This window comes from Bos mutus, chromosome 18, assembly GCF_027580195.1.
Source record: "Bos mutus isolate GX-2022 chromosome 18, NWIPB_WYAK_1.1, whole genome shotgun sequence".
Classification (NCBI taxonomy): Eukaryota; Metazoa; Chordata; class Mammalia; order Artiodactyla; family Bovidae; genus Bos; species Bos mutus.
The window spans coordinates 40,819,475-40,836,731 of record NC_091634.1 but is presented as its reverse complement, the minus strand read 5'-3'; the positions used below and the strand labels follow the sequence as shown (position 1 = coordinate 40,836,731).

General features: G+C 41.0%; 1 protein-coding gene across 1 annotated transcript in view; it reads left to right on the top strand.

Moving 5' to 3' along the window:
* The first annotated feature begins 5,614 nt into the window (after positions 1-5,614).
* Positions 5,615-17,257, top strand: part of RBL2 (RB transcriptional corepressor like 2) — a 46,259-nt gene continuing 34,616 nt past the window's right edge. Inside the window, exons 1-4 of the mRNA XM_070388429.1 lie at positions 5,615-5,962; positions 9,797-9,927; positions 12,488-12,688; positions 17,013-17,077. Coding sequence (XP_070244530.1) covers positions 5,723-5,962; positions 9,797-9,927; positions 12,488-12,688; positions 17,013-17,077 — 637 coding nt within the window. The 5' untranslated portion in view covers positions 5,615-5,722. The remainder of the gene's footprint in view (positions 5,963-9,796; positions 9,928-12,487; positions 12,689-17,012; positions 17,078-17,257) is intronic.

Below are 17,257 nucleotides of genomic sequence, written 5' to 3'. Positions count from 1 at the left end.
AATTGGAAAAGGAGTACATCAATGCTGCATACTGTTACCCTGCTTATTTAATTTAAATGCAGAATACATCATTTGAAGAAAAAGGCAAAATGGTTGTCTGAGGAGGTCTTACAAATAGCTGAGAAAAGAAGAGAAGCTAAAGGCAAAGGAGAAAAGGAAAGATACACCCATCTGAATGCAGAGTTCCAAAGAATAGCAAGGAGAGATAAGATAGCCTTCCTCAGTGATCAATGCAAAGAAATAGAGGATAACAATAGAATGGGAAAGGCTAAAGATCTCTTCAAGAAAATTAGAGATACCAAGGGAATATTTCATACAAAGATGGGCACAATAAAGGACAGAAATGCTATGGACCTAAAAGAAACAGAAAATATTAAGAGAAGGTAGTAAGAATATACAGAAGGACTACATAGAAAAGATTTTCATGAACCAGATAACCATGTTGGTGTGATCACTTACCTAGACCCAGACATCCTGGAGTCCAAAGTCAAGTGGGCCTTAGGAAACACGACTAAGAACAAAGCTAGTGGAGGTGATGGAATTCTAGTTGGGCTATTTCAAATCCTAAAAGATGATGCTGTGAAAGTGCTGCATTCAATATGCCAACAAATTTGGAAAACTCAGCAGTGGCCATGTGACTAGAAAAGGTCAGTTTTCATTCCAATCCTAAAGAAAGGCAAGGTCAAAGACTGTTCAAACTGCACAATTGCACTCATCTCACATGCTAGCAAAGTAATGTTCAAAATTCTCCACACCAGGCTTCAACAGCACGTGAACAGAGAACTTCCAGATATTCAAACTGGATTTACAAAAGGCAGAGGAACCAGAAATCAAATTGCCAACATCCATTGAATCACAGGAAAAGCAAGAGAGTCCCAGAAAAACATCTACTTCTGCTTTATTGACTCTGCCAAAACCTTTGACTGTGTGGATCACAACAAACTATGGAAAATTCTTCAAGAGATGGGAACACCTGATCTGCCTCCTGAGAAATGTGTATGCAAGTCAAGAAGCAACAGTTACAACCGGACATGGAACAATGGACTGGTTCTAAATCAGGAAAGGAGTACGTCAAGGCTGTACATTGTCACCCTGCTTATTTAACTTATATGCAGAATATATTGTGCAAAATGCCGGGCTGGATAAAGTACAAGCTGGAATCAAGACTTCCAGGAGAAATATCAACAACCTCAGATATGCAGAGGATACCACTCTTATGGCAGAAAGTGAAGAATAACTAAAGGGCCTCTTGATGAAGGTGAAAGAGGAGAGTGAAAAGCCGGCTTAAAATTCAACATTCAGAAAACTAAGATCATGGCATCTGGTCCCATCACTTCATGGTAAATAGAGAGGGAAAAAATGGGAACAGTGTCAGTGTTTATTTTCATGGGCTCCAAAATCACCATGGACTGTGATTGCAGCCATGAAATTAAAAGACATTTGCTCCTTGGAAGAAAAGTTATGACAAACTTAGACAATGTATTAAAAAGAAGAGACGTCACTGTGCCAACAAGTCAAAGCTATAGTTTTCCAGTAGTCATGTATGGATTTGAGAGCTGAACTATAAAGAAGGCAGAGGTACTGAAGAATTGATGCTTTCAAATTGTGGTGCTGGAGAAAATTCTTGAGAGTCCCTTGGACGGCAAGGAGATCAAATCAGTCAATCCTAAAGGAAATCAACCCTGAATATTCATTGGAAGAACTAATGCTGAAGCTGAAGCTCCAATACTTTGGCCAACTGATGTGAAGAGCTTCACTTCAGTTCAGTTCAGTCGCTCAGTCGGGTCCAACTCTTTGCAACCCTATGAACTGCAGCACGCCAGGCCTTCCTGTCGAACACCAACTCCCAGAGCCTACCCAAACTCATGTCCATTGAGTTGGTGATGCCATCCAACCATCTCATCCTCTGTCATCCCCTTCTCCTCCTGCCTTCAATCTTCCCAGCACCAGAGTCTTTTCAAATGAGTCACCACTTCACATCAGGTGGCCAAAGTATTGGAGTGTCAGCTTCAACATCAGACCTTCCAATGAACATCCAGGACTGATCTCCTTTAGGATGGACTGGTTGGATCTCCTTGCAGTCCAAAGGACTCTCAAGAGTCTTCTCCAGCACCACAGTTCAAAAGGAGGAGAAGGAAGTAAGGGAAATAAAAGTTTTGTAACCCTAGTCTAGAAGTCTAATGTCCAAGTCAGTTAATCGCCATCATCAAAAGTGCCTCTGACTTAAGTGCCTAGTTCTTTTTTTCTGGAAGGAATGTTAATGTCAATTATTAAGTAATTTTAGCTTTTCAAAGTTAAAATTTTTAATCTGTTGGTGAGAGTAGTGGTGGCATAAATATTGACCAAGAAAAAAGTTTGTTATTAAGTGATTTCTTTTCTTTCATCATAATTGATAGACATATGTCTTACACTTAACAGATGTTCTGTTGTTTGTTGCTGTATAACAAGCCACCCCCAAAATTCATGATTTGAAACAATAACAATCATAATAATTATAATTATTTTTGTCCACAGATCTGCTGTTTGGCAGGGTTCATCTCTGCTCCATACAGCACTAGCCAGGACAGCTTGACCAGAGGCTGAAGGATCTGCTTCCAACGGGCTCATTCAGCATGCCTGAGTCTAGACCAGGGGACTCAGGTCCTATGGGCAAAAGGAAAACAGCAGAACTTCTGTCCAAACCCTTGCTCTAAGAGATGCCCAAACTCTTCATGGCTTCTAGCAACATAAGACTGTGTCCCAGGATGACTCCAGTCCCTATTAAAATGCCTGCCTGAGAAAGCTCAGTGCTGCCAGAATTTAAAGATTGTTCTTGCTAACATCTGATGAAAAGCCCCAACTGTCCCTTTCCTACAGCATTTACTAAATAGGGCTTACAATTGTGATACCTTCCTCTGCCCTTCTTAGATGTACAGTCATCCCTTGGTATCTGCAGGGCATTGGTTCCAGGAGCCCTACAGATACAATGTCTGCTGGCGTCGAAGTCATATAAAACATCATAGTATTTCCATACAAGCTATGCACATCCTCTTGTAAACTTTAAATCATCTCTAGATCACTTACAATACCTGACACAATGTAAAGAAATTGAAAGTGTTAGTTCAGTTGTGTCTGATTCTTTGCAAGTCCATGGACTATAGCCTGCCAGCTTCCTCTGTTTATGGAATTCTCCAGGCAAGAATACTGGAGTGGGTTGCCATTCCCTTCTCCAGGGGATCTTCCCAACCCGGGGATCGAACCCAGATCTCCTGCATTGCAGGCAGATTCTTTACCATCTTAGCCACCAGGGAAGCCCCACTCAATATAAGTGCTTTGCAATTAGTTTTAAATACAATGTAAATACTGTGTAAATAGTTGCTAGGGTGTGTGACAAACTCAAGTTTTGCTTTTTGGAAATTTCTGGAAATATTTTAAAATTTATTTTTAATTGAAGGATAACTGCTTTACAGTATTGTGTTGGTCTCTGCCATACAAAATGAATCAGCTCTGCTGCTGCTGCTGCTAAGTCGCTTCAGTCATTTCCGACTCTGCGACCCCACAGACAGCAGCCCACCAGGCTCCCCCATCCCTGGGATTCTCTGGGCAAGAACACTGGAGTGGGTTGCCATTTCCTTCTCCAATGCATGAAAGTGAAAAGTGAAATTGAAGTCACTCAGTCGTGTCCGACTCTTAGTGACCCCATGGACTGCAGCCTACCAGGCTCCTCCGTCCATGGGATTTTCCAGGCAAGAGTACTGGAGTGGGGTGCATTGCCTTCTCTAGAAGCCAGCTCTAAGTATACGTATATCTCCTCCCTCTTGAGCATCCCTCCCACCCGCTTCTTGGGAATTTTTTTAAAAAATATTTTTTGATCCACAGTTGGCTGAATCCGCCAACGCACAACCTATGTTTACCGAGGGCTGACTGTATCATCTACAAATCAAGAGTGTCTTTCTCAGAGACCTGAAAGCCATTCCTTTGAAATGTAATCCTCAGGAAGGACAGTCTCTGTTCCCAGTGTTTGTGAGAGGATACAATTCTACCTTCAACAAATTGACAGCTAGCAGGCCCAGCTGCCCTAATTATATTTATACTCATTAACCCTCTTAGTTTTGCTTGAGCTCTTCTCTCTTCCCCCACCTCTACTCTTTCATTCTGCTTTTAAATCCCTAGTCCTCTCCACACAAACCAGGCCTGAGCCTGGCTCTTTCCCCTATTGTCAGGAGTGATGGAATAAAATGTTTTCATCCCTTTCACTGATTTCTGGCTTTATCTATCTTTGATAATAGGCTACCCTAAGTGACCTGGGCTTCCTTGCAGTAAGGTGGCTATGTTCAAAGGGTCAAATGAAGAGAGAGAAAAGTGACCTCATAGCAAAACAGCAGTGCCTTCGGCTCCTGGAGCAGGAAAACGTTTTATACTATCAGTTCAGTCGCTCAGTCATGTCTGACTCTTTGTGACCCCATGGACTGCAGCACGCCAGGCTCCCCTGTCCACCACCAACTCCTGGAGCTTGCTCAAACTCATGTCCAGCGAGTCAGTGATGCCATCCAACCATCTCATCCTCTGTTGTCCCGTTCTTCTCCTGCCTTCAATCTTTCCCAGTATCAGGGTCTTTTCCAGTGAGTCAGCCCTTCTCATCAGATGCCAAAGTATGGGAGCTTCATCTTCAACATCAGTCCTTCCAATCAAAATTCAGGGTTGATTTTCTTTAGTATTGACTGGTTTGATCTCCTGGCAGTCCAACAGACACTCAAGAGTCTTCTCCAACACCACAGTTCAAAAGCATCAATTCTTTGGCTCTCAGCTTTCTTTATGGTCCAACTCTCAAATCCATACATGACTATTGGAAATAGCTTTGACTAGATGGACTTTTGTTGCAAAATAATACTCCTACTTATTAATACTATAGCCCTTTATAAACCAAAGAGGACTAGAAATAAAGTGATTCATATAGATTTGAAAAGAGAAAGCAAAGAAAAATGAAGTTTAAGCCAACTGGGCAACTAAGAACAGAACAAATATGTCACTTAGGGGTAAATGTAAATTCACACCATGGGGGAAAAATGAATCAAATAAAAAAATCAAATAATTATTTGAAAGTCTCACATAAAAGTAAAACATAGAAAAGGAGAATTCCCTGGCGGCCCACCGGTTAGGACTCTACTTCCATTGAAAAGGGCGCTGGTTGAATCCCTGATGGGGGAAATAAGGTACCATAAACCACTGCAGCTCGGACAAAAAAGAGATATAGGAAAGAACTAGAATTTGTAAGAGTGATGCCAAAATTTGAATTTAGGCAGACAGGCCCTGACTTTTACCTTGGTTTTTCAGATTAGGACACGCAGATGATAAGTATTATTTCTGAGGACACTTTGAGCAGTAAACCTTCACGTGTCAACGTTTCTTAGATACTTTCTCTTCAGTACAACCCTGCTGAATGGGTCTCTCGATGAAGAGGTACTTGAAATGTAGAGAAGTCGGTTTTATTTCAGGCCAAGAGAGAGGACGCGAGATGACTTTTTTTTTTTTTAATATGATTTTTGATCCCCGTGGGTCTCCGGCCTGGACTACATTTCCCGGCAGGCCGTGCTCGGAACTACGGGTGCCGGCTTGAGGTCCAGCGCCGTTGGCGGCGGCGCAGTCGCCGAGAGCGCGGCCGACCGGCGGGCGCTTCGCGGTTTGAATGGCTGCGGGCCCGGGCCCTCGGCTCACCTGAGGACCCGCCGCACAGGTGTACGCTATGCCGTCGGGAGGCGACCAATCGCCGCCGCCCCCGCCTCCCCCTCCGGCGGCGGCGGCCTCAGATGAGGAGGAGGAGGACGATGGCGAGGCGGAGGACGCCGCGCAGCCGTCCCGGTCGCCGGCCCCTCAGACCCAGCAGCGGTTTGACGAGCTGTGCAGCCGTCTGAACATGGACGAGGCGGCGCGGGCCGAGGCCTGGGAGAGCTACCGGAGCATGAGCGAGAGCTACACGCTGGAGGTGCGCCCGGGGGAGGAGAGCAGCGGCTTTCGGGGCCTAGCGGTCCCGCCCCGCCGCGGGGGATGGAGGCCCTTCTCTCTCCGGCTCGGGCGCCCCGCGGGGGAACCCCCCAAGTCAGCCCCGGCTTTCCAGGTCCCCAGCCTGGAGCGGGAAGGGAGTCCTTTCTGCCCACTTTCGTCTTGGAAACCTGGCTTTTGAAAAGCCCTTAGCGGTCCTAAAAGTGAACTCTGTCTCGGTGCTCTTCCCTCTCCGGTTCCGAAGGGGGAACAGCCTTTGCCCTGAATTAGCACCTCGAGGCTGAGGTCGTGCTGGGGTCTGATTACAAAAATACAGCCATCTGGTTGGCAGACTGAACAGGTGCAGTTGTCAGGACAGTACTCAAAGGGGATGGGGGTGGGGGGCTTGCCTGCGCTAGGCTGAAATTAACCCGATTTTAGCGTCTGCGTTTCCAGGCTTCTCCTTAAGTTCTTTGCAAGCTGTACCTAATTGCCTTTGTCCAGGCATTGCCATTTGAGTAAATGCGTTACGTTTCGGGCTGTGTTTGTGTATTTGTAAACAAAGACGAATCTTCCCGTGAGCGGATGAAACGGGCTTTCTGCCTACCTGGATATAGACTCATATCTGTCTCTAGGAAGTCAGGACTGCGGCGATCTTGAGGACCTATTGGTCACCCCAGACACTGCACAGGATTCTTAAGAGTCGCTGTCATCTAGACATGTTTTGTCCCTTTCTTCGGACGGGGCTTGCAATTAGAAAAATGGCCATTCTAGCCAGTGAGGCTCAACTCTGTAGGCACCTCCCCTTTACGGGCCAATGGGAAGTGACACGGAAGTCTGTATTGTTTATCCGCTGTCTGACTGCCCGTGGGAGTGATATTTAAACTGCGGGCCGTATGATTTTCTTAAGTTGTTTAATAGTTTGTGGAAAGAGTAGGGCAAATAGGCTCAGAATGGGAAGGCTAACCGAGGTGTTATTTAACTGTAATACTGTGTTTTTGCCTGTGTGGCACTCATTAAGATTATTCTTATTATTTTTTATTCTTGCATTAATAGAATTTTAATTTAGTTACATCTGGGGGAGGCGGAGAGCTAGTAATGTACTGGCTTTAGAACCTAACAGGTCTTGGTGGCAATTTACTTAACCACTCCAAACTCAGTTTTGTGATATGTCAACTTGAGATATTTGTACCTACTTTACACAGCTGTTCTGAAGGTTAAGTAAGGTTGTGGCATTTCTGGAGCATAAAGCATTCATGGATAGTGCTTTAGAATTTACAAAGCTCTTTCACATGCTTAGGTGATATGACCGAATAGGCCATGTTATTGTTTATTTCCTAGTGGTTCCTGTGACAAAAGAGAAGGACTGTTTTTGGTGATGGGCCTAAGTGCCTCCAAATAAGCTCTTATTTTACCCTCAGGGTAACCTTGTAAATTAAATAGAAAAAGCATAATTTTACACTTTTTATGCTTAACTCACAGTGGTTAAGTCATATGAAGCCCAGGGTTATATAAACAAATGACAAATAATAGATGGTTCAGTTCAGTTCAGTCACTCAGTCGTGTCCGACTCTTTGCGACCCCATGAATCGCAGCACGCCAGGCCTCCCTGTCCATCACCAACTCCCAGAGTTCACTCAGACCCACGTCCATCGAGTCAGTGATGCCATCCAGCCATCTCATCCTCTGTCGTCCCCTTCTCCTCCTGCCCCCAATCCCTCCCAGCATCAGAGTCTTTTCCAGTGAGTCAACTCTTCGCATGAGGTGGCCAAAGTACTGGAGTTTCAGCTTCAGCATCATTCCTTCCAAAGAACACCCAGGGCTGATCTCCTTTAGGATGGACTGGTTAGATCTCCAGTCCAAGGGACTCTCAAGAGTCTTCTCCAACACCACAGCTCAAAAGCATCAATTCTTTGGCACTCAGCCTTCTTCACAGTCCAACTCTCACATCCATACATGACCACTGGAAAAACCATAACCTTAACTAGACGAACCTTTGTTGGCAAAGTAATGTCTCTGCTTTTGAATATGCTATCTAGGTTGGTCATAACTTTTCTTCCAAGGAGTAAGTGTTTTTTAATTTCATGGCTGCGATCACCATCTGCCGTGATTTTGGAGCCCAAAAAATAAAGTCTGAAACTATTTCCACCATTTCCCCATCTATTTCCCATGAACTGATGAGACCAGATGCCATGATCTTCGTTTTCTGAATGTTGAGCTTTAAGCCAACTTTTTCACTCTCCACTTTCACTTTCATCAAGAGGCTTTTTACTTCCTCTTCACTTTCTGCCATAAGGGTGGTGTCATCTGCATATCTGAGGTTATTGATATTTCTCCCAGCAATCTTGATTCTAGCTTGTGCTTCTTCCAGTCCAGCGTTTCTCATGATGTACTCTGCATATAAGTTAAATAAGCAGGGTGACAATATACAGCCTTGACGTACTCCTTTTCCTATTTGGAACCAGTCTGTTGTTCCATGTCCAGTTCTAACTGTTGCTTCCTGGCCTGCATATAGGTTTCTCAAGAGGCAGGTCAGGTGGTCTGGTATTCCCATCTCTTTCAGAATTTTCCACAGTTTATTGTGATCCACACAGTCAAAGGCTTTTGCATAGTCAATAAAGCAGAAATAGATGTTTTTCTGGAACTCTCTTGCTTTTTCGATGATCCAATGGATGTTGGCAATTTGATCTCTGGTTCCTCAGCCTTTTCTAAAACCAGCTTGAACATCTGGAAGTTCACGGTTCAGGTATTGCTGAAGCCTGGCTTGGAGAATTTTGAGCATTACTTTACTAGCATGTGAGATGAGTGCAATTGTGCGGTAGTTTGAGCATTCTTTGGCCTTGCCTTTCTTTGGGATTGGAATGAAAACTGACCTTTTCCAGTCCTGTGGCCACTGCTGAGTTTTCCAAATTTGCTGGCATATTGAGTGCAGCACTTTCACAGCATCATCTTTCAGGATTTGAAATAGCTCAACTGGAATTCCATCACCTCCACTAGCTCTGTTCTTAGTGATGCTTTCTAAGGCCCACTTGACTTCACATTCCAGGATATCTGGCTCTAGGTGAGTGATCACACCATCATGATTATCTGGGTCATGAAGCTCTTTTTTGTACAGTTCTTCTGTGTAATCTTGCCACCTCTTCTTAATATCTTCTGCTTCTGTTAGGTCCATACCATTTCTGTCCTTTATTGAGCCCATCTTTGCATGGTTAGTTATTTTTTAAAATATGTGTATGATTGCTCAATTTTTAAAAAAAGACTTTGATCTCAGATTCTTAGATCAGTTTACCCAATAAGTAAATCAGTATTTATTTATTTTCCAAATACTTGTTGATCACCTGTTCGTTGCCAGACACTCTTATCCAGGTGCTGGGCATAGAGCAGTGCACAAAAACATCAAAATACCTGCCCTTGTGGAACTAGTAGTTGGGCATGCTGTCAGATCATGTGGGGTGTCAGTCTCATGGAAGTGTACAGTGGAAAATAAAATTCATTTGATATTTAATATAGAATACTGGTTATAGACTTTTATCTTTTGATTTCTTGTATTTTCTGTTCTTGTTGGGACTTCTAAGGTATATGTGCTGAGAGAGAGAGAGAACCACGTGGAATCCCTATTGCCTTTCATCATCTTGAAAGTTGCATCACTTTCATCTGTGCTGTTGGTGGAGCCAGATCAAAGTGAAAGAACAAACTTATACTTCTCCTTGGAAGAATGTGTCATAAAAGCATTTGGGACAGGAACATGATTGAAAATGCAGTTTCCCACAAGCATTTTTCAACTGAAATATGTATAGTTCATTAGCTCAAACTCAATTGTCTTTTTTTTTTTTTACAGGGAAATGATCTTCATTGGTTAGCATGTGCCTTATATGTGGCTTGCAGAAAATCTGTGCCAACTGTAAGCAAGGGGACAGTTGAAGGAAACTATGTATCTTTAACTCGAATCCTGAGATGTTCTGAGCAGAGGTAACTATGTTAGAGTTGTTAAAGTGCGGCTAATATAAAAACATCGTGACAGTAGGAATTCTCTTTCACTTTCTGAGCCTTTGTGCCTGTGGAATGCTAAATTTAGAAATTAGGTCATGGTTTTCCTTTGCCACATCTAAGTACCCGTTATATTTTATTTCTTTGGAGAAAAATATTTAAATTTTAATGTATTTAACACTTAAATGAGGAGTTTACTATTAAAGGTTATGACTTATTGTAATTATTGGGAGAATTCTAAGTAAAGATACTCTAAGTTGAAAAGATAAATATTTTATGGTATTAAACCTGCAACTATATGCACAGGACGGGTATCTTCTATAAGTAATGTGTAAATACTCAGTTTCCTGTTTGGGGGATAAGTAACACTATTACAATATCAGAGAGAAGGCCAAAGAATATTTTGAGGAGGAAGAAATTGCTTTTTCTTTCTGTTGTGTAATTGAATTGATTATGTTTCATTATTTGGGCACTTTGGGTTAATTTTTTCATGGCTTATTAAAGGCTGGTGGGAAAAGGATGTTTGGCATTTTGGAGGAAATACCACTGTCAAAACTTAATGGACCTAGTGGTTTAAAAAAATCACTTACTTTAAAATAATTAACAAGAAATGTAATCTTTTAGCTGTGGTCTATTTATTAATCTTGAATTTCATCCTGAGTTATATTTAGGCCTAAGAACAAGAGGCAATTGATAAAGAATTGAACACCTTGGCTATAAACCTTAAAAAAGGTGCTAAGTATAATCATTGCAAAGAAGCAAAGTGGAGACACAGTAATCTAGTTAAATGACAGATAAGGAACTTTAGAAGCAAAGGTCAAATTATGGAATAATCATTATAGACTTTACTAGACTAAACTTATCTAATACTTTAACACAAGTAATTTCTCAGACTTCAGTTTTATTTCCATTTCAAAAACTCAGTTTTTAACTTCTTATCTATGGGTTCAGGTTATTTACTTTTCTGCCATAATGGACTAAATGAATTAAAAGCAAAGAGCAGTTTGGGAGAAGATATTTACAATGTAACAATGGTCAATATCAGGAATTAAATAACCACTAACACTAGTTAATAATTGGTAAATAGGTACTAAAAAATGGGAAGAGTATATGATTTCACAAAAGCCTAAACTCAAGTAGCTAATAGATGTAACAAATATATTGAATCTCACTAGTAATCAAAGAAGCTCAAAGTAAAAATTAGATATTATTTCATTCTCATCAGATTGGGGAAATTTGGAGTCTCATAATACCATTATTTGGGCTTCCCACATGGAGCTAGGGGTAAAGTACCTGCCTGCCAATGCAGGAGAGGTAAGAGACGTGGGTTCGATCCCTGGGTCGGGAAGATCCCCTGGGGAAGAGCATGGCAACCCACTCCAGTATTCTTGCCTGGAGAATCTCATGGACAGAGGAGCCTGACGGGCTATAGTTCACAGGGTCGCACAGAGTCGAACACTGTTGACTGGAGCAACTTAGCATGCACGCACAGTACCATTATGCAGGGAAATAGGAACTCTATTGCTAATGTACATTAGAGTATAAATTGGCACAGTCACTCTAGTGGGAAATTTGGCAGCAGCCAGTAAAGTTGAAGATGCATATTCTCTGACTCAGCAATTCTATTTCTTGGGGATAATTCTTAAAGAAATTCCAATATACATGTATAAAAATGTGTTCCTTATAGCATTTTTTGTTACAGAGAAAAATTAGAAGCCTCAATTTCCATTGGCTGGGGAGTAAATGCAAAAAATAGTAGTTCATATGGAGGAATATTTTTAGCAATTAAAATGAATGAATTCGATCTATCCATATCAACATTACTCTGATAAACAGTATTGAATGGGGAATTCTCTGATGGTTCAATGATTAAGACTTCACACTCTCACTGCAGGGGGTGAGTTTGATAGGGAACTAGGATCCCACATGTTGCAGGATAAGGCCAAAAAACAAACAAAAAGCCATTATTGAATGGAAAAGTAAGTTATAGAATGCTACTTACATTATACTATTTATATAAAATTTTAAAATCAGACATACAAAAGATACTGTTGCTGGGTATGTATATAACCACATAGTAAGTATAAAAACTTGGATGAGAAGGACTCAGACTATAGAATGATGGTTATCTTCGGGGAAGAAGAGTGAGAAATAGGATTGGGGAAGAGTACAAATGAGAACTTTGGCTGTTTCTGTAGAATCTGAGGCAAACATGTCAAAATTTATGTGCTGCGTTAATATCCGTTGAATCCGTTGGTACATGAATGTTGGTTTTGTTCTCTGGTTACTTATTTTATAGCGTGGATGTGTATTTCATAATTTAAAAAACCTTTAATCTCAGAAAAAAAGATTAGGAAAGCTTTGGATTAGGAAAGATTTGGAAGATGAGAGAAATAAACCGACCCGTGAGACTAAGCTAGTCAGTCATGAGTTGTGATTTTATGTCACTGTCTGAAAGTAACAGTGAGGTAATGTTGATTTACTTTTATTTACCTATATTTGTATTAATTATGAAAATCTCACTTTTTATTTTTACTATCAGCTTAATTGAATTCTTTAACAAGATGAAGAAATGGGAAGACATGGCCAATCTCCCGCCACATTTCAGAGAACGTACTGAGAGATTAGAAAGAAACTTCACTGTTTCTGCTGTAATTTTTAAGAAATATGAACCCATCTTTCAGGACATTTTTAAATATCCTCAAGAAGAGCAGCCGCGTCAGCAGAGAGGAAGAAAACAGCGGTATGTTAAGCAGGAATACACGCTCTTCTGTCCGTGCTCCGGTTTGGATCCCTTGGTCTGCGTCCCTCAGTTTATTTTGCTAGTCCTAAGAAATCAATGTGATTTCATAAGTAACCTTTTTTTCTCATCATAATTTCTTGCTTTTCATTTTATTTTAGCTCTGAAGAGTTTAGCTTCTTTCATGTTGCAAAATGCGTGGAATCTTTGTTCATATAAACTTTTCCTTCTAGCAACCAGCAGTGCAACAACGGGACTGTCGGTGCCCTCGCCAGTTAGCCACCTTGGGTATAGAATTTGATTACTTAATTTTCTTATATTGACTATTGACTTTTTCTATTATTTTCTACATATTATAATGCATATAAACTCTTTGTTTGACTTCTATGTCAAACTGAGTAAATTCCCCTGAAAAGGCTTCTCCTTGTATTTGGATGTTTGCAACCAGTGAAAAGTAGAGAAATTCGGTTGGGGGAGAGTAGTCTAATTGCAACTGTCATGAAATTGTGCTCTGACTGTGTCTGCAAAGTCTGAAAACGTACTCTGGCTCAATGTCTTCCATCTTTCCTGGCAGATAAGGGCAGTTATGGGATACAGATTCTCTACTTTTCTCAGCAAAGTTGTTTCATAAAGTAGAAGAGGAAATAGAACTGGAAAGATGTTGACAAGAAAAGTAGGGGAAAGGGAGTTATTATAATTGAATGAATAAAGTTTGCTTCTCTTTCAATATATAAAAATGTTCCCAAATTGTGATGGATGTTTATAGTAAGTAAGCATCTTTAAAAATAAAACAATGTACATTTTTATATAGTTGACCCCACTGCTATGGAAGCAGCCAGTCTACTTTGCTTGCAGTTTTGGGGAATTGTCTGTTTATAATGAAGTATTCTAAAGTTTGGATACAAGCTTCTTTCTGAGCCTGAATGAGCTGATAGGATCATTTATAGAAAAATATAGAGTATCTTCTTTCCTTAAAGTGTTGCAGAAAATGATTTCAGATTGCATTTGCTTTGACATATATTATTACATATAATATATATATTATCAGTTCAGTTCAGTCGTGTCCAACTCTTTGCGACCCCAGCACGCCAGGCCTCCCTGTCCATCACCAACTCCCGGAGTTCACCCAAACTTATGTCCCTTGAGTTGGTGATGCCATCCAACCGTCTCATCCTCTGTCATCCCCTTCTCCTCCTGCCTTCAATCTTTCCCAGCATCAGGGTCTTTTCAAATGAGTCAGCTCTTCACATCAGGTGGCCAAAGTATTGGAGTTTCAGCTTCAACATCAGTCCTTCCAATGAACACCCAGGACTGATCTCCTTTAGAATGGACTGGTGGGATCTCCTTGCAGTCCAAGGGACTCTCAAGAGTCTTTTCCAACACCACAGTTCAAAAGCATCAATTCTTCAGTGCTCAGCTTTCCTTATAGTCCAACTCTCACATCCATACATGACTACTGGAAAAACCATAGCGTTAACTAGACAGACCTTTGTTGACAATGTAATTCTATAATATATATTATAGAATTTTCTCTAATTATATATGTATATATATTATATTGCTGGAGAAGGAAATGGCAATCCACTCCAGTATTCTTGCTGGAAAATTCCATGGACAGAGAAGCCTGGCAGGCTACACTCCTTGGGGTTGCAAAGAGTGGGCCACAACTGAGTGACTGAGCACATACATATTATATTAGGTGTATATATTACTTAATTCTAATTAAGAAAATTCTAAGATAAGTTTACTAAAAGGTCTACATTTATATCACCCTAATCATAGTAATAATAATCCATACCATTTACTGAGCATTTATTATGGTGCAGGGACTCTGCTAAGACTTAAATTAAGCATGTATTACTTGATTTAATCACTACTTCAGCTTCATGAGGTTGATACTGTTGTTACAGGTGGGGGGAACCAAGCCTTTCAAAGGCTAAGTGATTTGGCCAAGGTCACACAGTAAGTGTGGAGCTCTTACTGAAACTTAAAGAGTCTGCCTGAGAGCCCATCTTCTTCTTATAAACTGTTCTTTGAAAATTTGTCATTGACTATTGAGAGTTTACTATATGAACTACTTTGTTAGGTATTATGTAGGACACAAATATTAAAAGCAAAAACAGGCCAAAACCCAAACCCACAGTTACTGTCTTTTGAGAGCTTACAGTAAGTATTATAAGGGAGAGGCACGTATAAATGCAAAAGATAATAGAAATGTAGGACTTCTGGGGCAAAAATAATTCACTCTGTATAAGCCCGTTAGATAATGTTCCATGGAAGAAGTAGAAACATGTCTGAAAGGATGAGTAGGATTTTGGTAACCATCATTGGGTACCCATTTTGGTGAATTTGGAGAGATAGATGTTCTTCTATGCAGAGGATGAAGAATGAAAATACCACAGCAGCAAAGAGGAAATTTGGCTTAAGTTGGTTGTTTGTTCCAGAGTTTTCAAGTTACAGAGCCAGTTTTGGGAGTACCTTAATTTTATTTTCTTCTTTCCAGTTTTATTGAGATAGAATTGACATATAGCACTATATAAATTTAAGGAGTGCAGTGTAATGATGTGACTTATGAAATGATGACCACAATACGTTTAGTGAACATTCAGAATCTCACATAGCAATACAAAATTAAATAGAAAAAAAATGCCTTCTGATGAGAACCCTTTAAGATTTATTCTCATAACAACTTGCATATATTAACCTACTGCAGTGTTAATTATATTTATTATGTTGTACATTACATCCCTAGGACTTATCTTGTAACTGAAAGTTAGAATGGCTTGAAGGTTAAGCCTAAAAGTTTGACTTTTATCTTGGTAGGCATCAAAACCACGCAGTTTGTCCTGTGTCTGTGGTGGGAAGCCTGCTTTTTAAAGCAGGGCCATGACGTTTAACCCTGGCCATCAACTGGTGAATGAAGCCCTACAATGTGCTACCCAAGGAGAAGTATCTCTTAGTGGATGAGGAGACTAGACACATGGAGAGCAAGGGTACTGAGTTAATGACAGTGTGGGAACTAAACTCCAGTCTTCAGCTTCTTCTCCTCAAAACACCTTGTAAGAATAAGGGTATTGGGATATGGAGCCAACACATGTCTGATCTAAACATTGGCAGAGGTTTTGGTAGAAAAGCCAGTTTAAAACAGGTCTAAAACTCCCTTTAGCAGATGACTTAGCAAATACAACAGGTACTCTTTTATTTTTTTCTCCCTCTTCTTCCCTACAACAGTACCTACAACAGGTACTCTTAATGATCGAAATATAAGGAATTATAGGACGCCCCGAATTTCCACTGAAAAGTCCTCTCGGAGGCCTTCCCTGGTGGTCCAGGGGGTAAGACTCTGTGCTTCCACTGCAGGGGGCACAGGTTTGATCCCTGTGTGGGGTAAGATCCTGCATGTCGTGCAGCATTCTCCCCCAAAAAAGTCTTTTCGTGACTTAATATAATCTGGAATGTATTTAGAGAGTGAGGGTTTACAGTTCATCAGCTGTGATGGAAAAAAACTGGAGGACTGTCTGACTGCACGAGTGTGTGCCAAGCTGCTGCAGTCATGTCCGACACTATGTAGCCCACCAGGCTCCTCTGTCCATGGGATTCTCCAGGCAAGAATACTGGAGTGGGCTGCCATTCCCTTCTCCAGGGGATCTTCCTTACCCAGGGATCAAACTCACGTCTCTTACATCTCCTGCATTGGCAGTCAGATTCTTTACCACTAGCGCCACCTGGGAAGCCAATCTGACTGTATACATGGGTCTTCAAGCAACATTAGCCTTGCGATGTCATCAAAAGAGCTATTGTTATTTTGTTCATTTCATTCTTATTGTTATTTTGTTCGTACCCTTATTCTAACAAGGTGCTTTGAGGAGAAGAAGCTGAAGACTGGGATTTAGTTCCCACACTGTCCTTAACTCTGTACACTTGCTCTCCATGTGTCTTAGTGGCCTCATTCGCCACAAGATCCTTCTCCTTGGTTTATATTATAGGGCTTTATTCACCAGTTGATGGCAAGGAATAAGCATCATTGCCCTGCTTTAACGAACTCGTTAAAAAATAGAACTCGTTTTATTTTCTGCCTTAGCTGTCTTGACCTGGAAAAGCTTCTACAGTTCTTCAGAAGTTTTCTTCTGAGCGAGCTTTCCCTCGCTCCCAGCTGTTTCCTTACCTGTGTTCGACTGGAGCAGAACTTCTTGCACGTTTTCCATGAGAAATGAATCTGCTGTCACTCCCTCCAACTGTGGGTTTTGTTTCTCACCCAGTTTACAGTCGTGTGTCGTGTCTTTTTCTGATTCTTCTGTTATCTCATGACTTTTTTCTCCCCCCAAAGGCGACAGCCCTGTACCGTGTCTGAAGTTTTCCATTTTTGTTGGGTGCTTTTTATATATGCAAAAGGTAAGGAAAGAGTAATATTTATTTCAATATTAGCTTACTTAAAAGTTCAGGTACTACTGTCAACCTATAATGTGTATCAGGAAAAGATGCTCACTGAAAAACTTCTCGAGGATTTGAATCCTGCTTTCTTTTTTTTAAGTATTGCCATTTTATAAATCTTTTGAATTTCTTTTCTTTTTT